Source organism: Salmo salar, chromosome 05 (genome assembly GCF_965601325.2).
Source record: "Salmo salar chromosome 05, fSalSal1, whole genome shotgun sequence".
NCBI classification, from domain to species: domain Eukaryota; kingdom Metazoa; phylum Chordata; class Actinopteri; order Salmoniformes; family Salmonidae; genus Salmo; species Salmo salar.
In genome coordinates, this window is record NC_138295.1 from 71057886 (window position 1) to 71083246 (window position 25361).

At 42.2% G+C, this 25361-nt stretch overlaps 2 protein-coding genes across 2 annotated transcripts; one reads left to right on the plus strand and one right to left on the minus strand.

The window, feature by feature from the left end:
* Positions 1-645: 645 nt before the first annotated feature.
* LOC106605677 (E3 ubiquitin-protein ligase CBL) lies at positions 646-22106 on the plus strand. The gene is made up of 12 exons (XM_045718690.2): positions 646-1861; positions 8870-9016; positions 10359-10515; positions 16467-16588; positions 17407-17544; positions 18589-18808; positions 19797-19949; positions 20058-20213; positions 20348-20406; positions 20799-20882; positions 21105-21169; positions 21454-22106. Exons 1-12 carry the CDS (start codon positions 1485-1487, stop codon positions 21576-21578), a joined length of 1803 nt encoding a protein of 600 aa, XP_045574646.1. The 5' UTR covers positions 646-1484; the 3' UTR covers positions 21579-22106.
* A 101-nt stretch (positions 22107-22207) lies between these two features.
* On the minus strand, positions 22208-24303 carry tryp (Trypsin). The gene is given in 7 exon segments (NM_001140895.2): positions 22208-22519; positions 22658-22794; positions 23019-23083; positions 23085-23183; positions 23324-23422; positions 23799-23955; positions 24243-24303. Coding segments are annotated over 7 exon segments (750 nt in total). The 5' UTR covers positions 24283-24303; the 3' UTR covers positions 22208-22366.
* Between the last annotated feature and the right edge of the window lie 1058 nt (positions 24304-25361).

Here is a 25361-nt window from a genome sequence, read left to right on the forward strand (position 1 = left end):
AACTTTATCCAATTGGGATGGCATTTCCCATTCTCTCTAGGTAGTTTCCCTTTACAAATGTTACAACAGAGAAGAATATGGTTTAGACACCTCCAACTTTACCCAATTGGGATGGCATTTCCCGTTCTCTCTAGGTAGTTTCCCTTTACAAATGATACAACAGAGAAGAATATGGTGCTAACTTAATGCCAATTTGTCAAAGGGAAGACAGCACTTGAGGGCTGCTTTAAACATGAGACATCACTGGGCCTTGACCTGCAGTGCAATGACTTCACATACATCCTGTAGCGCAGTGCTCTCCATCTTTGTGACATCTAATCACTATAAGTTTCCACTACTCTCTCCCTCTCTCTCTCTTTCTATACTCTCTTTTTCTCTTCTCTCTCTACTCTCTCTCTTTCTTACCACTCTCTACACGACACACTCTCCTTGTGGGTATCCCCTGTTTCCTCTTCCCCCCTACTTTCTTAGTAAATGATTACCTTTAAGCCCAAACCTATCTCAGCCTCACTCCACCTTCACACACAAAGACTACAAACCTGTTTGTCTGGCTGCAAACCCGGAAGAACATCAAAGAAAGAGAGAGCGAGAGCATGAGAAAGTGACACAAAACAGAGAGAGAGAGAGAGAGAGAGAGAGAGAGAGGGGCCAGCCAGAGTCAGACTGAGACATGAAAAAAGCTTCCGTTGTGCTGCAAAGAGAGCCTGGGGTCTATATCTGAGACACCATTTGTATGTTGTAGATGAAATCAGAGAGAGTTACGCCACTCGGGGGGAGAGATAGTGGCTGGGCATGAGAGCGTAAAATGTTGAGTAAGAAGGGGAGGAGAGAACAGGGGAGGAGAGGTGTTGAGATAGTTTAGGAAGGGTGAGTGGTTATTTGTATGTCTTGTTCTGCCCTCCCTTGCTCTCTCTCTTTCAGTTTCCTCTTTACACTTTCTCTTTACAAAATGAACTGGAAAGAGACTGTTCCTAAAAAATCTTGGCTACTTCTGGAAAACTGACCAAAGAAATTGAGGATTTATGAATTGAGGACTTTATGAATGCAGGCTTGAAAACAAACATTTTTGAGAGATTGTTTGTAAACAGTTTTGAGAGATTATTTGTTTGCGCTTTTCTGGACAAGATGTTTCCCCTCCACTCTTTCTAAACCACAGCAGTTGTCTCCATTCCTGTTGGACTATGGTATATTCTGGCACTCTGCCCCTATCTGGATTACCTGATTTCATTGGATTATTCTTTGGATTACCGAGGAACACTGGTGAAGATATATTGGATAAAGTGTGCTCTTTTCAATCAAAGCTGTCAACCATAAAGATACAATGACAACATTTACTAAGCCGTCCATGCCATACATGACAGACATCTAGACCACTCCCTCATTCAACTGTCATAGATAGGGCTGCCAGACACAAACCGTCAGGCTGCACTGAACAGATCCCACGCGGACTAACACACCACAACCAGGAATCCCTCCTCAGGACAATGGCCACGGGAGGGAACGGGCTAGGATCTGACCGGAGCCTGAAATCCACCTCCCAGCCGCCCAGTGCCTCTGACCGGCGGCAGGTGGACAAGGCCCTGAAGAGGCTGGAGAAGCTTCACCGGCTGTGTACCAACCTCAGGCTGGGCCTGAGGAACAGCCCCCCGTACCTCCCCGAGGTGGTCTCAGAAACAGCCACGCTGCTCACCCAGGTGTGGGAGCCGTACAGGGGGCCTGCAGCTGGGGGGCAGGCCCCCCGGGGGGACGAGGGGGAGTACCTGAGGATCCATGCAAGACACCTGCTGGATAAGACTAACCGGGCCGTGCTGCTGTTTAAAGAGGGGCGCGATAAGATGTTCGAGGAGATGTCCAGCTTCAGGTGAGAGAGAACAACCAGGGCCGGACCATAACTTGATATATGGGGACGTAAGCGATATCTTTGTAAAAACTCAAACGGCTCAGAAAGTTACCTGCATGTGTCTCCAGTTAGGATTTGGTGCTTAATCCACTAATCAAACTCTAAAAGATACTCTAAAGATACTCTAAAAATACTCTAAAAATATAGTTTACCAAGCTACCAATTACTTTACACTGGAAGAGATTAAGCTACCCTAAAGCTACCCTTAAGAAAATATAGTTTACTACAGAATGTATAAAACATTAGGAACACCTTCCAAATATTAACTTGCACGCCCTTTTGCCCTCAGAACAGCCTCACTTCGTCGGGTAATGGACTCTACAAGGGGTCGAAAGCGTTTCACAGGGATGCTGGCCCAAGTTTACAGTGATATCCTGTCTGTAGTGTATAGTCTAGCAGACAGGCTGCATACGTTCATGCCATGTGAGGAGCCAGGGGGAGATTTCAGTCCAGGCTGAGAGACATGATGCTCGCCACAATGATGTGACTACCAGATAGGGTAGTTTTGTTATCTAGCACAGGTCTATTGCCAAGCCTGAGAACCAATTTTTTTTTAAATTGTTTATTTGATTTGTCAGTGATAATCACAAGTAAATGACTATATGGGATAGTCTGTAAACCCAAACAAAAATCTTAAACACACTCCACAATACTTTTATATAATTCCTGCCAAGCTTTTTTGGCAGTGCCAGATGTTCATACTGTGTCAGGACAAAACAAGACATTTAGTCCATACAGAGAACTTTGTCTAGCAATTCTAAGCTATGAAATATTTCCCAACATAGACACAGTGTACAAAACATTAGGAACACCTTCCTAACACCTTCCTAATATTGAAGGAAGGTGTTCCTCAGAACAGCCTCAATTCTTTGGGGCATGGACTCTACAAGGTGTCGAAAGCGTTCCACAGGGATGCTGGCCCATATTGACTCCAATGCTTCCCACAGTTGTGACAAGTTGGCTGGATGTCCTTTGGGTGGTGGACCATTTTTGATACACATAGGAAACGGTTGAGCGTGAAAAACTGAGCAGCGTTGCAGTTCTTGACACACTCAAAGCGGTGCGCCTGGCACCTACTACCATACCCCGTTTAAAAGCACTCAAATATTTTGTCTTGTCCATTCACCCTCTGAATGGCACACATACACAATCCATGTCTCAATTGTCTCAAGGCTTAAAAATCCTTCTTTAACCTGTCTCATCCCCTTCATCTACACTGATTGAAGTGGATTTAACAGGTGACATCAATAAGGGATCATAGCTTTCACCTGGATTCACCTGTTCAGAGCTAAATGTTTTGTACACTCAGTGTAGTTCACTACATCCAAATTCTAATATCTAATTCTGAAATGTCATAGACTACAAATTGCAAGAACAGATCACTTTGGGGTCATATGTTAACAGAATTTGTAATTAAGGCTATTAAACACAAAACTATGTTTGAAGTGAGATTAGGCAGGTCTGATGCCGAAAAAGAAGGAAATGATTGCCTACTACACCTATATATTATTTTATTTTTCCAATAAAAAGTGTCTAGTCCCAATAGTTAGCTACATCACAACATTACAACAAAGTAATTCACTACTAAAAACACTACCAATATTTGAATTGAGTTCAACTACCACCAAGCTACTGCTAAATGTAGTTAAATTACTAGTTGAACTACATGTAGTTCACTACTCCCCAACACTGCACATTGTTGACATGGTTTTTGCTCTCCTCATTCACTTTTAATCTAGCATGAATAAACATTAAAACTTTTTTATATCCACAGAAGCGAAACAATTACTACTCAAAAAACATTATGCATCTGTAGGCTACAAGACTATTGTACTATACCAGAAATTGAACCCTGAGGATACCATTGATTTAGAGTACATTTTAGGATGTTGTCTTTTTCACCCGAAAACAATTCCGTTCTGGGCTGACCTTTACTAAGACAAATAAATCAGCTGTGGGGTCAAGGGCAGGGCACATGTCCGAGATATCTGACTCCACCAGCACCATGACACAGACTTTCCGCCAATATTCTCAATGGCCAATATTCAAATCAATTCTCAAGTAACTAAGGTCAACTAGGAAAATTAAAATGCATGGTATTGGATTGGCAAATTCATAAGGACTTGGTTAGCATTAGACTTGATATGTACAGTAAGTGAATTATGGAGCACAGCCAGAGACAGAGCAGAACCAAAATGACACAAATAGACCTGAGCAACCATTAACATCCAGTTATAGTACCAGCGAGACAAAAATGACCATTCCCAGTTCCTTCAAGTCGGCTTCTTAAAACATAAACGCAGAATCAATATGGCATTTAGGTTCGTGCTACTGCAGATACATTTAGTTATTTAGTAGTTGTGCAGTAGTTGTGCAGTTTTTAAGGTGGGTATTTTGGAAATAAATGTGTCTGAGTGTATCTGAATATTTGGAACCAAACCTCTGTTCCGTTGAGACTACTAATGTCTCAGAGAGACAATGAAGTGGACCTGAGGCTTTATCATGCTAATAGCAACTGGGTGAAACTGGGTGATCGCAACAACTCTCTGGGATATACGGGCCATGGAGAAAGGCAGTCTGGTTCTCTGAGACGTTTCAGGGTGGTGTTTTAAAGACAATCATGAACAACATTATGTAAATATTGTATCTTCTTTACACATTTTTTCTTTTTTAAATATTGTTTCTTACATTTGTTAATTACTCAAAGTAGAAAATTAAACAAATATTCCTCAATTATATATCTACCGCTAAACATATAACATTTTTACAATAATACAAAAAAGTCTTTATTATCTGTGAAGTCAAGAAAAAGCTATGAGCTATGTGTAATTTTCCAAAATGCTGAATCTCACTAATGGTAAGAAGAACAGGGCTTGGCTAAGGATGCATGTTCAGTGCAGTGCAGTACAGCAGGACTGGCAAGTTTTAACATAACTGTTATTCCCTTCGCTCCTTGTCATCCATATTTTGCTCTCTGAATCTAAAGAATGTGTGTATCATGAAATCACATTAATTTGCATTACGCCTTGTCATAACAAAAGTTTAAATTAACAACTGAGAGAGGCAGATTATTGTTAGTTTATATTAATAACACCCACATACCATGAAACAAACATTCACACCTCCTACTCGCCCACACTCTCCTTCAAACCCCTCTCTGTTTGTAGAAAGCAACACACAAACAAAAATAGATGTTTCTCTGTTCTTCTACGTTTTTACACACTGCCCACACCTGGGTAAAATGCAGTAGTTTGCTATAAAGCTAAATTCAGTGGCAGAGTCCCTGCAGGTACAATTGCAATTAACCACGGTTGTTGCAACAATAAGTAACAGCTATAAGGTAGATATTGTATATTACATTAGTGATAATAGTCTATTGCAAAAACCAGTAACTATGCCACATGCACTGTTGCCTTGTTGGTCTTCAGTGAGAGGCAGGCACATTGTACTGTAAGTACAGTATCAATGCCATTCAAGCTCTTTTTTCAAATAAGAAGTTGCTATGCTTTACACACACCATTGAGCTCAACTGTAGACAGGATGCAGTGAATGAGTGTGGTGGAAAGTAAGAAATGAACATGGTCAACCAGGTTAGTTAAGCATGGAAACTTCAGTCCTGCTCTCAATTGCCCATAGAGCCAGAGAGATGAGAGAATGGTTGAGACGGTGAGTGGAACACACAGTAAGAGGTTTGTGGCCGGATCTTTACTGTCCCTGGCAGGCTGATAATAGACACACACTCAAGAGAAGAGCCACGCAGTAACCTTTGAGTGTCTTGTTGGTTGGTCAAGTTGCTAACGGAAAATTACGTTTCTGCGGCACAAAACGAACCAGGACAGGAAGAGCTAGACTGTGACATCCTGTTTTTACAAGCATGAGTGTACCTGTGTGTGTGTGACATAGCGAGAGAGAGAGAGAGAGAGAGAGAGAGAGAGAGAGAGAGAGAGAGAGAGAGAGAGAGAGAGAGAGAGAGAGAGAGAGAGAGAGAGAGAGAGAGAGAGAGAGAGAGAGAGAGAGAGAGCAATACAGAAATTCACTACGGAGAAAGAAGAAACAGCACGTCAGAAATCAGCTCAAAGTAATTGAAGAATCCATAGAAACTAACCACTTCTGGGAAAATTGGAAAACTCTGAACAAACAACAATACCAAGAGTTATCTTTCCAAAATGGAGATGTATGGATGAACCACTTCTCCAATCTTTTTGGCTCTATAACAAAGAACAAACAGCAAAACATATACACTACCATTCAAAAGTTTGGGGTCACTTAGAAATGTCCTTGTTTTTGAAAGAAAAGCAATTTTTTTTGTCCATTTAAATAACATCAAATTGATCAGAAGTACAGTGTAGAAATTATTAATGTTGTAAATGACTATTGTAGCTGGAAATGGCTGATTTTTAATGGAATATCTACATAGGCGTACAGAGGCCCATTATCAGCAACCATCACTCCTGTGTTCCAATGGCACGTTGTGTTAGCTAATCCAAGTTTATCATTTTAAAAGGCTAATTGATCATTAGAAAACCCTTTTACAATTATGTTAGCACAGCTGAAAACTGTTGTTCTGATTAAAGAAGCAATAAAACTGTTCTTCTTTAGACTAGTTGAGTATCTGGAGCATCAGCAATTGTGGGTTCGATTACGGGCTCAAAATGGCCAGAAACGAAGAAGTTTCTTCTAAAACTCAGTCTATTCTTGTTCTGAGAAATGAAGGCTATTCCATGCGAGAAATTGCAAAGAAACTGAAGATCGCGTACAACACTGTGTACTACTCCCTTCACAGAACAGCGCAAACTGGCTCTAACCAGAATAGAAAGAGGAGTGGGATGCCCCGGTGCACAACTGAGCAAGAGAAAAAGTACATTAGAGTGTCTAGTTTGAGAAACAGACGCCTCACAAGTCCTCAACTGGCAGCTTCATTAAATAGTACCCGCAAAACACCAGTCTCACTCCTCTTTCTATTGCGATTAGAGCCAGTTTGCGCTGTTCTGTGAAGGAAGTAGTACACAGCGTTGTACAAGATCTTCAGTTTCTTTGCAATTTCTCGCATGGAATAGCCTTCATTTCTCAGAACAAGAGTAGATGGACGAGTTTTAGAAGAACATACAACATTATAAAATCCATGTACACAAACAACAAGCGTGCGGTTAAAATTGGCAAAAAATACACACATTTCTTTCCACAGGGCTGGGGGGGAGACAAGGTTGCATCTTAAGCCCCACCCTCTTCCACATATATATTAACGAATTGGTGAGGGCACTAGAACAGTCTGCAGCCACCGGCCTCACCCTACTAGAATCTGAAGTCAAATGTCTGCTGATGATCTGGTGCTTCTGTCCCCAATCAAGGAGGGCCTGCAGCAGCACCTAAATCTTGCCCAGATACTGTCAGACCTGGGCCCTGACAGTAAATCTCAGTAAGACAAAAGTAATGGTGTTCCAATAAAGGTCCAGTGGTCAGGACCACAAATACAAATTCCATCTAGACACCGTTGCCCTACAGCACACAAAAAACAATACATTCCTCGGCCTAAACATCAGTGCCACAGGTAACTCCCACAAAGCTGTGAACGATCTGAGAGACAAGGCCAGAAGGGCCTTCTATGCCATCAAAAGGAACATAAAATTCGACATACCAATTAGGATCTGGCAAAAAATACTTGAATCAGTTATAGAACCCATTGCCCTTTATGGTTGTGAGGTCTGGGGTCCGCTCACCTACCAAAAATTCACAAAATGGGACAAACACCAAATTGAGACTCTGCATGCAGAATTCTGCAAAAATGTCCCCAGTGTACAAAGTAAAACACCAAATAAGGCATGAAATAGGCCAATACCCGCTAATGATCAAAATCCAGAAAAGAGCCGTTAAATTCTACAACCACCTAAAGGAAGTGATTCCCAAAACTTCCATAACAAAGCCATCACCTGCAGAGAAATTAACCTGGAGAAGAGCCCCCTAAGCAAGCTGGTCCTAGGGCTCTGTTCACAAACACAAACAGACCTCACAGAGCCCCAGGACAGCAACACAATTAGACCCAAACAAATCATGAGAAAACAAAAAGATAATTACTTGACAGATTGGAAAGAATTTACAAAAAACAGGGCAAACTAGAATGCTATTTGGCCCTAAACAGAGCATACACAGTGGCACAGAGCATACACCTGACTACTGTGACTGACCCACAATTAAATAAATCTTTCACTATGTACAGACTCAGTGTGCATAGCCTTGCTATTGAGAAAGGCCACTGAAGGCAGACCTGGCTATCAAGAGAAGACAGGCTATGTGCACACTGCCCACAAAATGAGGTGGAAACTGAGCTGCACTTCATAACCTCCTGCCAAATGTATGACTACATTAGAGACACAGATTTCCCACAGATCACACAGACCCACAAAGAATTAGAAAACAAATCAAACATTAATAAACTCCCATATCTGTTAGGTGAAATACCACAGTAGCAATATTTGTGACCTGTTGCCACAAGAAAAGGGCAACCAGTGAAGAACAAACACCATTGTAAATATAACCTATATTTATGTTTATTTATTTTCCCTTTTGTACCTTAACTATTTGCACATCATTACAACACTTTATAATATGACATTTGAAATGTATTATTCTTTTGGAACTTTTGCGAGTGTAATGTTTCCTGTTAATTTGTTATGGTTTATTTCACTTTTGTTTATTATCTATTTCACTTGCTTTGGCAATGTAAACATATGTTTCCCATGCCAATAAAGCCCCTTAAATTGGATTTAACTGAGAGAGAGAGAAAGAGAGGGAAACATTACTGCTTGTTAGAGGGTACAATAACCATTATGTCTATGAAATCTAAAGTTGACTTTCATTCTAGCTGCCACTATTGCATTTTAAGCTATGGACCAGAAAGCCTACCCTTATCACCCTAGTTGATACATTGTAAAAAGCTCAGAATAGCTTAATGTTATTTTCTGTTATTCACAGGAGAAACTTGACCAAGCTGTCCCTGCTCTTCAGTCACATGCTCTGGGAGCTAAGGGCCATGTTTCCCGAGGGAAGCTTTCAAGGCGACACCTTTAGGCTGACTAAGACAGAGGCCGGAGAGTTCTGGAGGCAAGCATTTGGAAACAAGTGAGTGTTGGGTGGGGTAACAGTGGCCCTAGAATGGAATAAGGGACTTGGGCTTGACAGAACATTCCACAAAAAGGAACAGTCTATTTGTATATACACTACTGGTCAAAAGTTTTAGAACACCTACTCATTCAAGGATTTTTCTTTATTTTGACTTTTTAGAATAATTTAGAATAATAGTGAAGACATCAAAACTATGAAATAACACATATGGAATCATGTGGGAACCAAAAAAAGTGTTAAACAAATCAAAATATATTTTATATTTGAGATTCTTCAAATAACCACCCTTTGCCTAGACGACAGCTTTGCACACTCTTGGCATTCTGTCAACCAGCTTCACCTGGAATGCTTTTCCAACAGATTTCCACTGGTCTAATGTCCATTGCTCATGTTTCTTGGCCCAAGCAAGTCTCTTCTTCTTATTGGTGTCCTTTAGTAGTGGTTTCTTTGCAGCAATTCAACCATGAATGCCTGATTCACACAGTCTCCTCTGAACAGTTGATGTTGAGATGTGTCTGTTACTTGAACTCTGTGAAGCATTTATTTGGGCTGCAATTTCTGAGGCTGGTAACTCTAATGAACTTATCCTCTGCAGCGGAGGTAACTCTGGGTCTTCCGTGGCGGTCCTCATGAGAGCCAGTTTCATCATAGCGCTTGATGGTTTTTGAGACTGCACTTGAAGTAACTTTCAAAGTTCTTGAAATTTTCCGTATTGACTGACCTTCATGTCTTAAAGTAATGATGGACTGTCTTTTCTCTTTGCTTATTTGAGCTGCTCTTGCCATAATATGGACTTGGTCCTTACCAAATAGGGCTATCTTCTGTATACCACCCCTACCTTGTCACAACACAACTGATTTGTTTAAACACATTAAGAAGGAAAGAAATTCCACAAATCAACTTTTAAGAAGGCACACCTGTTAATTGAAATGCATTCCAGGTGACTACCTCATGAAACTGGTTGAGAGAATGCCAAGAGTGTGCAAAGCTGTCATCAAGGCAAACGGTGGCTATTTGAAGAATCTCAAATATAAAATATATTTAGATTTATTGTTTACCACATGATTCCATGTGCTATTTCATTGTTTATGTCTTCACTATTATTCTACAATGTTAGAAAATAGTAAAAATTAAGAAAGACCCTTGAGTGAGTAGGTGTTCTAAAACATTTGACCAGTGGTGTAGGCAGTTTTTTTCTAATCTTGTGAAAAGTATTCTGTTCCTCCACTTGCATTTTCACTCCTCTCACTTTCACTCTCTTTCTCTCTCTCACTTTCCTTCTTCCTTTATCTCCCACCGCTCTCTCCCTCTCCTCCCCTCCTCTCGTTCTCTCTCCTAGGTGTATTGTGCAGTGGAGCAGTTTTAAGCAGCATCTCTATAGAGTCCATGGCTTTGAAGAGGGGATGGAGTCCATGGCTCTAAAGTCAACTGTAGACCTCACCTGTAACAACCACATCTCAGTGTTCGAGTTTGACATCTTCACCAGGCTATTCCAGGTACATGTGATCCATATATCTTAGCCCTGTTCTAAGTAGCCCTACATCCTGGTTAATTAGACACCTCACATAATGTTCAGTGAACATGCATTCTGCCACTTTCCAAGATGTCTATCCCATTCTTTCTCTCCCACTGTCTAAAGAAAGCCAAAACATTCCAAAGTGGAAACAATAACACATTTAAACTGATAGTGTAGGGGGGAACAAAATGGCGCCGTAGAGAGAACACGGTGTTTCAGCGAGCTCACGCGGTATTCGTAAATTTATATTCTTTCATTAATCTCCTAGCTTGAAAAAGTGGTAGAATTGGCTAAATAAGTCACCCTACAATGAGTCTTGGCGACTATTTCTCAAAAATCCCCGACAACATGCCCAACAGAGCTACTAAGAAGTCGACCAAAACCGCCATCCATGTAGATGTGCAGGAGGAGCTAGCTAACGTTAGCGAATCTAACAGCATTACAGATCCAGGCACAATGGACCTGGTGATTCAAAGGATGACGGATAACATTACTAAAGTGATCGATGTTAAGATAAGAACGGTCCTGGAAGCAATAGCAGGCCATTCAGCTGAACTACAGAGGGTTGTCAAACGTGTTGATGAGGCGGAAGGAAGAATTGCTACTGTGGAAACTTCAACTACATCCATGGACACTAAGATAAAAGCACTTGAGAAACAGGTGCGCGAAATGGCGGAGCACATTGACGACTTGGATAATCGAGGACGCAGATGCAATATACGTGTTGTGGGACTCCCGGAAAATTCTGAAGGGACACGTTCAGTAAAATTTTTTGAGGAATGGATCCCTGGCTACCTACAAATGGACACTAAGGCTGGTCGGGTGAAGCTAGACAGAGCACATCGCTCTCAAGCACCGATACCTGGTCCCAATCAGCGCCCACGACCAGTGGTTATAAAGTTCCACAACTTTACCGACAAGCAGCGCGTCATGGATGCGGCTAGAAACATCGGTTCTGATGGTAGTCAACGTAAAGGTCCAAAGGTCTCATTCTTCAATGATTATTCCACAGCAGTTGTACGAAGGCGCAAAGCGTTTGATGAGGTGAAGGCCCGACTCAAGAGAATGAAGATCGACTACGCACTGCTGTACCCGGCCAGATTGAAGATTATGGTCAACGGATCGCCTAAAAAACTCTACACATCTGAAGAGGCTGCTGCGTTTATTGACTCTCTCGGGTAAATAACCTTAAACTGCACCTCCGCAGCATTGGATAACGTCTTATTTTATTTTTAATCTGATCATGAAACAGGGGTGTAAGTTCTCATGTGCTCCTGTTCAGTGACATTCGTATTGTTATTATTTTTCTTGCTAAAGTAACTGCCGCCTTAGCTCAGACTGAGATATGTGTGAACCTATATTGGTGCCCAGGCTTGGTTTTAGGTGGAATAGCCTCAATCTTCTATTGATTTTAATTTCCACATATATAAAGGATGAGGCTATTGAGTGGCAATGCGGACTTAAGAGTCTACATTGGAGAGTTGAAATCCCCTGCATGTTAGCTAGTGGGAAAACCCCCTTTTGGATCTTTTCATGTTTAATTTTGGGGTTTAGTATAGTTCGAGTTCAGGGTTCATATCGTTTGTTTACGCTCAGTGAGATAGAGGAGAGTTCAACACATGGAAAAAGGTACCACCCCATTTTTACAGTAGGATTCAGTCTGGATATTGAATGGTCAAAGCGCAATGGCAGGTAACAGATTACGTATATGTACATGGAACATTAGAGGGAGCCATAACCCCATTAAAAGGAAGAAGATACTGTCCTTTTTGAAAAAAGAAAATATTGATATTGCCCTATTACAAGAAACTCATTTGAATGATAAGGAGCATCTGAAATTACAACAAGGGGGGTATGGTCAAGTGTTTTTCTCATCATTTACATCCAGAAGTAGAGGTGTAGCAATTCTTGTGAAAAAGAACCTACCACTTAAGGTCTTGAAGTGTGTGAAAGATAAATTGGGTCGCTTTGTTATAATTAATGGTACTTTACAAGGGCAGAGCATTTCCATAATGAATATTTACTTCCCCCCTGCCCACCCCCCTGACTTCCTCACTAAGGTATTTCTAGACTTTTCAGAATTAAACTCAGACACTGCAGTGGTTGGAGGAGATTTTAACTGTTTGTTGAACCCCCTTATTGATAAGCTTCCCAGTGGTATAGCCTCACTCTCTCCTCAAGCTAAGTCACTTACGGCTATTTGTGACGATCTGGGGTATGCTGATGTTTGGAGAGCTTTTCATCCCTCCAACAGAGAGTTCACTTTTTTCTCTGCACCTCATGGATGTCAGACTAGAATAGATTACTTTTTTATGCCCAGGACGTCACTGCAGTCGGTTTTATCCGCTAGGATAGGAAGCATAGTCATATCTGATCATGCGGAGGTGATCCTGGACATAAAACTCAACGGGGCATTCAATCAGTCAAGACACTGGAGGTTGAATACAACCATTCTTAAAGACCATACATTCACATCATATTTTATTACAGAGTTTAAGGCATTTTTCTCTATTAACTCTCAATCAACAGATAACCCCTCACTCCTTTGGGAAACCTGTAAGGCGTACGCCAGGGGTCTGATTATGTCATACGCAGCCACTAAGAGGCGGAAAAAGCGTGAAAAGCAAAAAACACTAGAGGGTGAATTAGGAACTAAAGAGAAGGACTACATTGAAACTCCCACTCCTGCCCTATTAAAGGAAATATCAGTCATTAGATCAACGTTGGACTCCCTCCTAACACAGGACGCTGAAAAGAAAATTAGATTTGTCAAGCAAAAGCTATATGAACATGGCGATAAGCCAGGAAAGTACTTGGCGTACCTAGCTAAAAAGAGAGCTGACTCACAGTCAATTGCAGCTATTACTGATTCTGATGGCAATCATTTATATGAAAATAAATTGATAAATGACTCATTTAAGAAATTCTATGCAAATCTTTATGCCTCAGAACTGCCAAATGACGCAGCCAAGTTAATGGAGAACTTCTTTTCTAAGATTGAGCTCCCTACTATCTCCGAAGAACAGAGGTCTCTCCTTAATGCCCCTATTACCGAGGAAGAGATATTGTCCGCAATTAAGAATCTGCAAAATGGTAAGGCCCCAGGACCGGACGGGTTTTGTAGTGAGTTCTATAAAGAATTCCATGGCCTGATCCTTGAGCCATTGCGTGATATGTTTAACCACTCATTTTCAAATGACCAGCTCCCCCAAACGCTGCGAGAAGCCAACATATCACTTATTCTCAAAAAGGGAAAATGCCCGGAGTCTTGTTCCTCGTACAGACCAATTTCCCTTCTGAATGTGGATAGAAAATTGCTTTCTAAAATTCTAGCCACAAGATTAGAGGACTCACTGCCGCTAATTGTGAAAGGAGACCAAACTGGCTTCATTAAGGGACGCAGGTCATGTAACAATGTCAGACGGCTTCTTAATGTAATTGAAGTCTACCAACGAAGTGCTATGGATGGTCTTGTGCTCTCCCTAGATGCTGAGAAAGCATTTGATCGTGTGGAGTGGTCTTACCTATTCTTTGCTCTAAATAAATTCGGACTGGGGGACAACTTTATAAAATGGGTGAAAGTTTTATATGATGACCCTCAGGCTGCTGTCCTTACTAATGGACTACGGTCAAATAGCTTCCCTATACACAGAGGTACCAGACAGGGCTGTCCTTTGTCCCCCCTCCTATTCGCACTTGTTATGGAACCACTGGCCGAGGCCATCAGGGCAACGCCTGCTATACAGGGGCTGCTCATTGGCGATGTTCACCATAAAATAAGCTTGTATGCTGATGATGTCCTGATATTCATTTCTAATCCCGAGACTTCAATCACACCTCTTTTTAATATTATTGAGTTATTCAGCGAATTCTCAGGCTACAAGATTAACCTCACTAAATCAGAGGCTATGCCACTTGGTAACCTTCACTCTGTACCTAATACTTCTCCCCCCTTCCCTTTTAAATGGTCTCCCTCAGGTTTTACGTATCTGGGTATATTTGTAACTCCTAAATTCCAACAAATGTACAAAGCCAATTTTGTTCCCTTGTTCGACACAATAAGACAGGATCTGGAGCGCTGGAACTCTCTTCCGATTTCATGGTTGGGTAGAATATCCCTCTTGAAAATGAACATTTTACCTAGGCTACTCTACCCAATCCAAATGATCCCAGTATTACTCTCCAATAAGGTAATAAAGGATGTAAATGGATGGCTAAGTTCCTTTATATGGAGTAAACGCAAGCCAAGACTTAAGATGGCAATATTGCAGCTGCCAAATTCTATGGGTGGCTTGGATCTGCCCAATATCAGGTTCTATCAGTGGTGTGCCCACCTATGTTATATTTCAGACTGGATCACAAACGATGACTCCTCTATTTGGTTAGACATTGAGACTTCTCTTTCAAAATACCCTTTACAGGATCTTCTGTTTTTCACAAGTTTCAAGTCTGTAAAAGATCATTGTAACAACCCCATTACACTTAACACACTCAAAGTATGGAAGTCAGTTCAACGTTTCCTGGGAAGGTCCAAACTAACCTCTGCTCTTACCCCAATTCTTAACAACCCAGATTTTGCTCCAGGATTGCTGGATGCTGGCTTTAACGTTTGGCTTAATAAGGGCATACGCAGACTAAATGACTTATTTGCAGATAAGATTTTATTGTCATTTGAGCAGATGGTCGAGAAATATCAACTCCCAAAGCAGGACTTTTTCCGTTTCCTACAAGTAAGGCATTATATTCTGAAGAGCACCACCTTAATTGGCAACCCTGATATGTCTGTCATTGAAAGAATGTTTTTTTTCCCACAAAGGAAAATGTCTGTAAGTCTGCTTTATGATGCTTTAAGGTCCTTTTCCGCTGTCGATACACAGAGGGTGAAACAAGTGTGGGAGAAAGAACTGTCTGTTACTATTGATGAAGAGATGTGGGAGGACATTTGGAAATATGCAAAAACAATATCTATATGTAATCGTACTAGAGCAATTCAATTAAGAATAATACACAGATTGCATATATCCCCAAATCGCAGACATGCTTTTAGCCCCTCTTCCTCCTCTCCTCAATGTCTTAAATGTAAAACTGATACAGGCACCCTAACACATTGTTTATGGTCATGTACCAAAATACAAAGATATTGGTCTGGTGTTCTGCAAGAAATTGAAAAGATCCTAGGGGTCGATCTAGAATTGGACCCAGTCTCTCTACTGTTAGGTCTACCTAGTAGGCATGTAACTTCTGTGGGTAAGAGGAGGCTTTACAACATCCTCACCTTCGCAGCAAGGAAAAACATACTTTTACAGTGGATTAGTGATAAGGTTCCCTCTATTAAAGATTGGCATAAGATACTATTTGAATGGGTACCGCTGGAATATCTGACATGTACATTGCATTCTAAGACAGATCAGTTCTACAAAGTATGGGAACCTTACCTAAATTACCTAGAACCTGAAGTGTCAGCTATTATGCTGCAAGGATTCTCTTAGAATGGTGATCTATGTATTTCAGAATTACACTGTACGTTCCATGTGGGGAACTCAACTTCTTGGTTTAAACTGAGCTCTTTATTTTCATGTATTTAATTATTTTTATTTTTTGTATTTTATTTATTTATTTTTATTATAATTATTTTTTTTTTTTTTCTCTGTTCATGTTTGATTAAATGTATGTATTGAGAGACGCAATGGGGGGGATGGGGTGAGAGAAGCGCTGAGCGGGGAGAGGAAAATGGTGGGTGTGTATGTATGTGTGTGGGTGTGTGTGTGGGTGCATGCATACATACGGATATGTGTAAGTGAGTGCGTTTTTTTTTTGCCTTGTCCTTGTTGTTGTATCTCTTAATATGGGTGAAAATTGTGAAACTCCAATAAAAATACTGTTACAAAAAAAAAAAAATGATAGTGTATGTGTCCTCCCCTCTCCTGTCAGCCCTGGAGGTCTCTTCTGAGGAACTGGAACCAGTTGGCAGTGACCCATCCCGGCTACATGGCCTTCCTTACCTACGACCAGGTCAAAGCCCGCCTCCAAAACTACCTGCACCGGCCCGGGAGGTGAGGACAGGAGAGATTGTTTGGGGGTGAATGGGTTGGTGTGTGGCGAGAGAGAGTAGATGACTGGGAAGGAACAGGGGGATAGGAGGGGCTCCGGAGAAAAGAGAAGAGATGTAGCTTAACCTACAACAATATCTGCAATGATTACTTTTAATAGGACACACTGTCATTATAATTCTAGTGATAGTAAAGAATAATACCTAGATAAGTAGAGGTAACTGCCAAAATAATGGAAACACTTGAGGAAATGAGGGGTACAAAGTATAATAAAAGAAGGTGCTTCCACACAGGTGTGGTTCCTGAGCTAATTAAGCAATTGACATCCCATTATGCTTAGGGTACATGTACAAAAATGCTGGACAGGCCATTATTTTGCCCATTATTTTGGCTACTATGGCTATGCCCCCATAAGATGACACCCACAGGGCATGAGAGGTCACTGAATGGTTTGATGAGCATGAAAACACTGTAAACCATATGTCATGGCCATCTCAGTCACCAGATCTCAACCTAATTGAACGCTTATGGGAGATTCTGGAGCGGCACCTGAGGCACCGTTTTCAACCAACATCAACAAAACACAAAATTATTGAATTTCTCATAGAACAATGGTGTCGCATCCTTCCAATAGAGTTCCAGACACTTGTAGAATCTATTCCTAGGATGCATTGAAGCTGTTCTGGCTCGTGGTGGCCCAACGCCCTGTTGACACTTTATGTTGGTGTTTCCTTTATTTTGACAGTTACCTGTATTTCATGGTCAAATCTGTATGAACTCCAGTAAAGACGTTTCCACGTGAACTCTGTATCTCTGTCCAGCTACATCTTCCGTCTGAGCTGCACTCGGATGGGCCAGTGGGCCATTGGTCATGTGACTGGTGATGGCGGCATCGTACAGACGATCCCCCAGAATACACCTCTCTACCAGGCCCTCATCCAGGGCTTCAGGGAGGGCTGGTGAGTAAACACACACATGGACACACCGCAGGAGGTTGGTGTAACCTTAATTGGGGAGGACAGGCTTGTGGTAATGACTGGAGTGTAATCAGTGGAATGGTATCAAATACATCAAACACATGGTTTCCAGGTGTTTGATGCCATTCCATTTGCGTCGTTCCGGGCCATTATTATGAGCTGTTCTCCCCTCAGTAGCCTCCACTGACACACACACTAGTGATGTGCGGGTTGACTCATAAAAAAAGGTGGTTATATCTATGGGGTGGGTTTAGGGTCATTAATTATTGTGTGCATGAAGGGTGGCTGGGTGGCAGGCAGTTCAATAAAGAGAAAACAATACCTTAAAAAATCCACAAACATTGAGGTTTTAATTGAATTATATTAGGCCTTCTGGCAATGGCTTTAGAGCATAAGCCTAAGCTTTAAGGCCTAACTGTACGAGTGCTAAATAGTGTACGCGCCAATCACCAAATACTTATGGTAACTGGCAGAAAAAGCTCACTTCAATACACGGAGGCAAAAAGGACAATTCCAGAGTTTAATTCAATTAGAGAAAAGCTGTGAAATGGAGAGTTGAAAATAAAGAAAAGGGAGGGCCAGAAAAGTCATGTTTGGGAAAGATTTGTGAAGTGATAAAAGAGGATGATAGCAGTGTGATTTATGTGTGATGATTGTGAGACTCTATACAAATTTGACAGTCACCAGATGGGGACTTCAAATAGGCCTATGGCAAGTCAAAGGAACTGTAGCCTTCTGTTCAAATGGGTTCAATGGAAACCAAAACCTGGACACTAACAGTACGTCTATAGCCTCTCACATAGCCTTAATATTAACTCCTGCAGAATTAAGCATTTCTTGCAGTAAAATTATACACCAAATGTAGGAACATTTTTGACTTGGGAACAGGAGCGCTGATGGGTTATTAAAAGTTGTGGGCGTGTGCAGGTGAACAAACAGCTGACCAACACTAACACACAACATTTGCATAGGCCTGTACTCGTTTTGCATAATGTGTGTGTAATTCTGTGTTGTGTTTGTCTGCAGCTATCTTTACCCTGACGGACGTGATGTGAACCCAGACCTCACCAGTCTGTGTGAACCAGCACAGAGAAGCAGGGTCAAAGTCACAGAGGATGAGTATGAGATGTACTGTGAGATGGGTAGTACCTTCCAGCTGTGTAAGATCTGTACAGAGAGAGACAAGGACACACGCATCCAGCCCTGCGGACACCTGCTGTGCCAACCCTGCCTCACAGGATGGCAGGTATGCCTACTCTGTCATTGACGACGTCACCAACAAAACCCTCAAAGCCAAACCACACATCGTTCACTCACACAATGTCTCTGACATCACCCAGCCACATCCTCTTTTATTCATATATATCATCAGCATGCCAATTTGGGTTAGCTGTATGGAATTGTTTTTAGGTCAGACAGTTATTGTCTTCCCATCCACCTGTCAATCAGTCAGTTAGTCAGTCAGTTAGTCAGTCAGTTAATCTGTCAGTTAGTCAGTCAGTAGGCTAGTCTGTCCATCTGTGTGTCAGTCAGTGAGCCAGCCCACTACACATCAGTAGGTGGACCGGCGTAGCAGCACGTAGAGCTGTATTATTGGCCATCGTGTTCTACCATGTGGGTGAGGACTTCCTGTGTGAGCTGAAGCGTACGTCCTCCTCATGATACACTCACACTGAGGAGACTCACCCTTAGAGTTTCCACTCCTCGCCTGGTCACACACTCTCACACACTGACACACACTGTCACAGTCACACTTCAGGGGCCAAGAAGACACAATAGAATAGATTTGAACAGAATACTCCGGTTTTTACCAAAGTGAACTACGGTAGAATGCTCAATCTTCATTTGATATGCTAAACCAGTTGCTTTACTGTAAGTGTAGCTTCATGCAAATAACACACAGAAAGGCCATTATTATGGCTATTACCCTTTCAGCATGGGAAATATATCTGCTCAGGAATGCTCTTGACGGAACCAACTGCATCATCCCGGGGATCTTTTTGACATATAGCAATCATTTTTCTCTCTGCATTGTTGGGAAGGGCCCGGAAGTATTTCACTGTTAGTCTATACCTGTTGTTACGAAGTATGTGACAAATAAAATGTGAATTGATTTGATACAACAATACACACACGTACACAGACACGTGAGTTTCCACACATTAACAGACAGTACAGATGTGTAGATAATGCTTATTCTGCTTAACCTGGTGTGATCATTCCATGTGTTGCAGAAGTCGGATGGACACACCTGCCCATACTGTCGCTGTGACATCAGAGGGACAGAGTCCATCCTGGTGGAGCCTTACCTGTCTGTCAGCGAGGAAGAGGAAGATGACCTGGAGGATGTACAGCTAGTCATGAAAAACCTGGCCTATATGAAGAGGGTGTGTTTTGTTGGGTGGGGTGGGGTTCTCTTTTACTGCCTCTGTCTCAGGGGGTTTTCTCTTGCATTGACTCCCCTTTCTCATTTTCTCTCTCTCTCTCTGATGCAGATGTCATCTGAAGAGTACCAGTTCCCCAGCTCTCGCCTCGTTCCACCCCTCCCTCCCAAACACAGCACCTCCTCCCACTGCCCTTCCCCACAAGCCCCCTTACGGCCCTCTGTGCCCGATATACTGGCCAAATACTCCCACTCTAACTTGCGTTCTGTAAGTGCCCTCATATGCACACTCTACAGAATTGATAGTAACAGTACCACAATAGAAAGAAGAAGTCTAACCCATGTTCACTGATAACTGGGGCTTCGGTAGACAGGTAAAGGTGTGTCCTTATTCTACCACAGGCTCACAGTGACACTCCCTCAGACAGAGTGCTCACACACCACACTGCCAGCACTAACAGGTGAGATCTAAATGCATACTGCAGCATATGGATAACTGCATTTTAGGCTTTTAAGACTTATGGAAGATGTCTGTCAGAAAGAAAATAATTTTGTACTGTAGCCTACATCCTAAAGAAGCTTAGGAGATAGACAAATAAAATAGGGCAATGTAAACAATGTTAGCTCACTGTTTGTTCCTCCCTTGGTCTGATGTTTACTGGCTGTAGCCATACAGTTTTCTGAATACATTTTTTTATAAACACTTTTGGTTTGTATGGTTTGCTCAATAACCTGAAACCTCACCACTTTGTGTGTGACCTAATGTTCCACAACTAAATATAAATAATTTGGTTACAGTACTTCCTCATTGAACTTGATTGACAGCTCTTGTGTTCTGTCTCCTCCCCTTAAGATGCCAGTGGGAGGAGCTAGCTAGTAGTGAGGAGGAGAATTCTGGGGGTTTCAGACAACCGCCTACACTCCCAATCTCTCACAGGTCAGCCATGCCTGTCCCCAATGGGACTTTCTTCAAAAAGTGTGTTTATTTTTAGTGTAACACAATAATATGCTTGCTATACATAAAATAGTAAATGCGGCCACAAATACCATGTTTTAATTGTAAACATTATTTGTATAGCACCTTGTATACAGTATTAGCTTTCCAAAGTGTTAAAACATGACGGTGGTGAATGCTGTTGTTCTGTTCTCTGTGTAACAGTGAGGATTCTGTCTCAGAGCCAAACCTCCCCTCCTGCTCCTTCTCCTCGCAGTCCTGTGGAGAGGGTGAGTATCAGAGAAGAGGGGGGAGGGAGGGAGTGGAGGGCTGTTCTATCCCATAATAAAGTATTTTACAGGGTCTTTTTCACTTACTGTAACACACACTGAGAGTTAGTTTACCCCTCACTAACCCCTCCTCTCTCTCTCTCTCTCTCTCTCTCTCTCTCTCTCTCTCTCTCTCTCTCTCTCTCTCTCTCTCTCTCTCTCTCTCTCTCTCTCTCTCTCTCTCTCTCTACCTCTCTCTCTCTCTCTCTCTCTCTCTCTACCTATCTATAACATTTATTTTGAAGGTGGAGCAGCCTGGGAAGGGGCCTCAGATTCAGTGAAACAGAAGAAGAGATATAAAGAAAGGAGTGAAAGGACGTCAGAGCTCGGGTACAGCCAGAGAGAGCGGGAGAGAACCATGTCCTCCTGACGCTGGGAGAAAAGATAAGCACAACATCTCTGACTGACTCAAGAATGGATGGATAATAGGAATAAGAAAGGTCAATTTCCACTGTTCCTGAAAAACAGCCATTATTAATCTTATGTACCTTATGTATATGTATCTTATGTATGCCTTAATATGGAGGGAGAATGCCCTGTTAATTTACTAATAATGACATCAAAGTGAATGAAGGACAGACTGATGGAATAACTCACTGATGCCCTCTACTGCACAGCAAACAGAGTTAGCTGCTGCACAGTTCCAATAACAGGTCAAATTCATTCATGGCTTGATGTGTGTATGTAGGGAATTGAACATATGCTACCTCATAATTTACCCCATACTTAAAACATGTTGTAAACCTAGGCTTTAATTCATGACTGCAAATTACAGAGTGGGGCAGAGTCCCTCAGAACCTTGTCCAGGATGTATGGCTAGTACGGTATATAGCCTACATACTATAGTTGTATGTTAATATGATCAAACATGAAACCCAAATAAAACTTTTGCACCTCCCTCAAGTTGTTATAATGGACTCCGAAGTTTCCCCACTGATCATACCAATAAAAATGCAATAGTAATGAAAGTGTAGTTCTTAAGACAGACAGACGGAAGATAGTGTAACTTCAGGCTTTATTGTGTTTGACATGCTTACACTCTGTGCTGATTCCACTTTAGTATTGAACTAGGAGGAGAACAAGAGAGAGAGAGAGGGAGAGAGGAAGAGTTTGGAGGAGTGGAGGTCTGAGAGACAGGGAGGAAAGCAGCTAGGGGTGTTACATGTTGGCCTTCATGGTCTCATCGATCCAGGGGAGGAACTCACACACTTTGACGTAGACTCCAGGGTATCCGGGCACGGCACAGCCCTGACCCCAGGACACCAGGCCATGTACCTCACCCAAACACACTAGACCACTGCCAGAGTCCCCCTGAGAGAGAGAGAGAGAGAGAGAGAGGTAAGAAATCAATTCAGGTTAATCCTAATATGTACCACTGTGTTTTCTAAATGACTAAACAACAAATATAGTAAAAGTGCTCATCAAAAAGGCGTCATATACTGTACGTACGTTGCATGCGTCTCTGCCTCCGTCCATGTATCCGGCACACACCATCCTGCGGGTGAGCATGCCAGGGTAGGCCATCTCACACTTCTCATCCTCCAGTATGGGCACATCCAGACACTGCAGACGGGCGGGCATGTTTACTGAGAAGGAAGTAAAAGGCAGGGAGATTTAGTTATTTAATATCATTTATCCGTAGTCATACCTCTTCTCCGGGCGAGTCGTGTGTTGTTAGAGTGTGTGTGGATAAAGGCACTGAGGGTATAATTAATGTTGGTGAAGTTTGTTTGGTATAGTGTGTTTGGGTGTCATTTCTGTAGTTATAGTTTTGTGAAGGTAAAATGCAGGGGTATTTGGTCCGTCTCACCCTCCTCTCCGGTGGCGATGTTGCCCCAGCCAGAGACGGAGCAGGGGAGGCCTGCGTGTGGGCAGCCTGGTGGGCAGCGGGATGGGCTTCACATAATCAGTGATCTCTACAGGGTGGAACAGCTTGATCAGCATCATGTCATAGTCCAGCGTCTGGTAGTCATAGCTACAGAGAGAAGAGAGATAGGCCAAGGGATTTGTATTGAATCATGTCATGTGATAAAACCCCATTCAGCCTCGGTTTGGTTGTTATAAAATGGCTTCCCTAAAGTAATGTGTAAGGGGTAAGTGTGGGGTGTAGCTTGCCTGGGATGCCAGATGATGTTTTGAGTCTTCATGAGCTGCTCAGTTCCCTCAAACACACGCAGGTTGTGCTCTCCAAGCATGATCTGCATAGCGTAGGGGCTGAGAGAGAAGGACGAAGGAGAGGAAGGGCAGAGGAAGGAGAGGAGGAAGAGGACAAAGGGAAAGACAGGGTGATGCAACTATGATTACAGAGAAACCTCATGTCAGTTTGATAAGACTCAAAGTGTCACACTGTGGAAGACATAGAAGAGCCCTCCATATTGGCCCGAAATCTGTTGTTCTGCCCCTGAGCAAGGCGTTTAACCCACTGTTCCACGGGCGCCGAAGACGTGGATGTCGATTAAGGCAGCCCCCCGCACCTCTCTGATTCAGAGGAGTTGGGTTAAATGCGGAAGACACATTTCAGTTGAAGGCATTCAGTTGTAAACTGACTAGGTATCCCCCTTTCCCTCCCCTGCCCTCCACCCTTACTCACTTGTACCAGCAGTGAGCGACAGAGAGCACCCACTGCTCATTGATGAGCACGGCTCCGCAGAAGTGGTACCCGTAGTTGAGGGAGGCCATCCAGGGTCGGGAGTGAGGTTCACACTCCTGGCCACCGATGATCTTACCATCCTCACGGGGCACTGCCGCTGAAACACACAGAGAGAGACACCATACAGAGAGAGTGGTCACAAGAGGGGAGAGATGAGGACATTGTTGCACTCTGAATAGTATTCATCAGAATTGTTCTACATCACATAGAAACAGCCTGTTTGGTAAAGAAGTTGAACGCTGTTATAAGCTTTATGTAAGCTTAATATTCCCTATGAATAGTTTTTGATATATAATTGGTAGAGTATATTAAAGTACTGTGTGTGTGTGTGTGTGTGTGTGTGTGTGTGTGTGTGTGTGTGTGTGTGTGTGTGTGTTTAATTACCAGCAGCTCCAACCAGCAGTATCAGAGCGAGCAGTCTCATGGTGTCTGTCTGTCCGGTGAACACTGGCTGATCAAAGACACCTGGACACGCACATGGACTTTATTTATACATACCCTATCTGCCCTCCCCCAAACCTCACACCCTATCTGCACTGCCCTACCCCTCACACCCTATCTGCACTGCCCTCCCATATGCTCACAACATTCACTCTACCATGCTGACCACCCTAATCACCTCCCCCTCCCCTTACTCTGCCTTATCCCTAAACATACAAGCATACAAGGGCCACAATATTTTATTTAACGCACCTGCATACACTTCACAACATACACTTTCCTACGTATTTATTTGGACAGTGAAGCTAAAACTATTCATTTGGCTCTATACTTCAGCATTTTGGATTTGAGATCACATGTTTTATATAAACCGACAGTACAGAATGTCACCTTCAATTTGAGGGTGCTTTCATACATATCTGTTTTACCATTTCAAAATGATAGTACTTTATGTATCTAGTCCTCCCATTTGAAGGTGTCAGAAGTATTGAGAGTGTTGTAGTGTGCCATCTGATTTGCTTAATATAAGGAATTCATTGTATAGCATTTACTTTTACTTTGTACTTTTACTCAATGGCAATTTAATTCTTTTTCCACCACTGGTAAATCAAGCTTGTGACTTTTCAAACTTGCTGCATGCATTTGCAGTTTGTTTTGGTTGTGTTTCAGATTATGTTGTGCCCAGTAGAAATGAATGGTAAATAATGTATTGTGTCATTTTGGAGTCACTTTTGTTATAATGATGAGTGATAAAGTTACAGATGCATGAATATCATACCTCCAAGAAAATGCTAACCTCCCCTGTTATTTGTAATGGTGAGAGGTTAGCATGTTTTGTGGGCATGACCTTTGTCCATCTGTAACATCATTGTTCATTCATTCATTCTTTAAAAAAATAAAAATATTTCACCTTTATTTAACCAGATAGGCCAGTTGAGAACAAATTCTTATTAACAACTGCGACCTGGCCAAGATAAAGCAAAGCTGTGCGACAAAAACAACAACACAGAGTTACACATAAACAAATGTACAGTCAACAACACAAAAGAAAAGAAAAATAGA

Coding starts and splice junctions, on each gene's coding strand:
- LOC106605677 (XM_045718690.2), top strand. CDS start 1,485: ATGGCCACGGGAGGGAACGGGCTAGGATCTGACCGGAGCCTGAAATCC. Junction 1,862..8,869: donor GAGGAGATGTCCAGCTTCAG/GTGAGAGAGAAC, acceptor TGTTATTCACAG/GAGAAACTTGACCAAGCTGT. Junction 9,017..10,358: donor AGGCAAGCATTTGGAAACAA/GTGAGTGTTGGG, acceptor TCTCTCTCCTAG/GTGTATTGTGCAGTGGAGCA.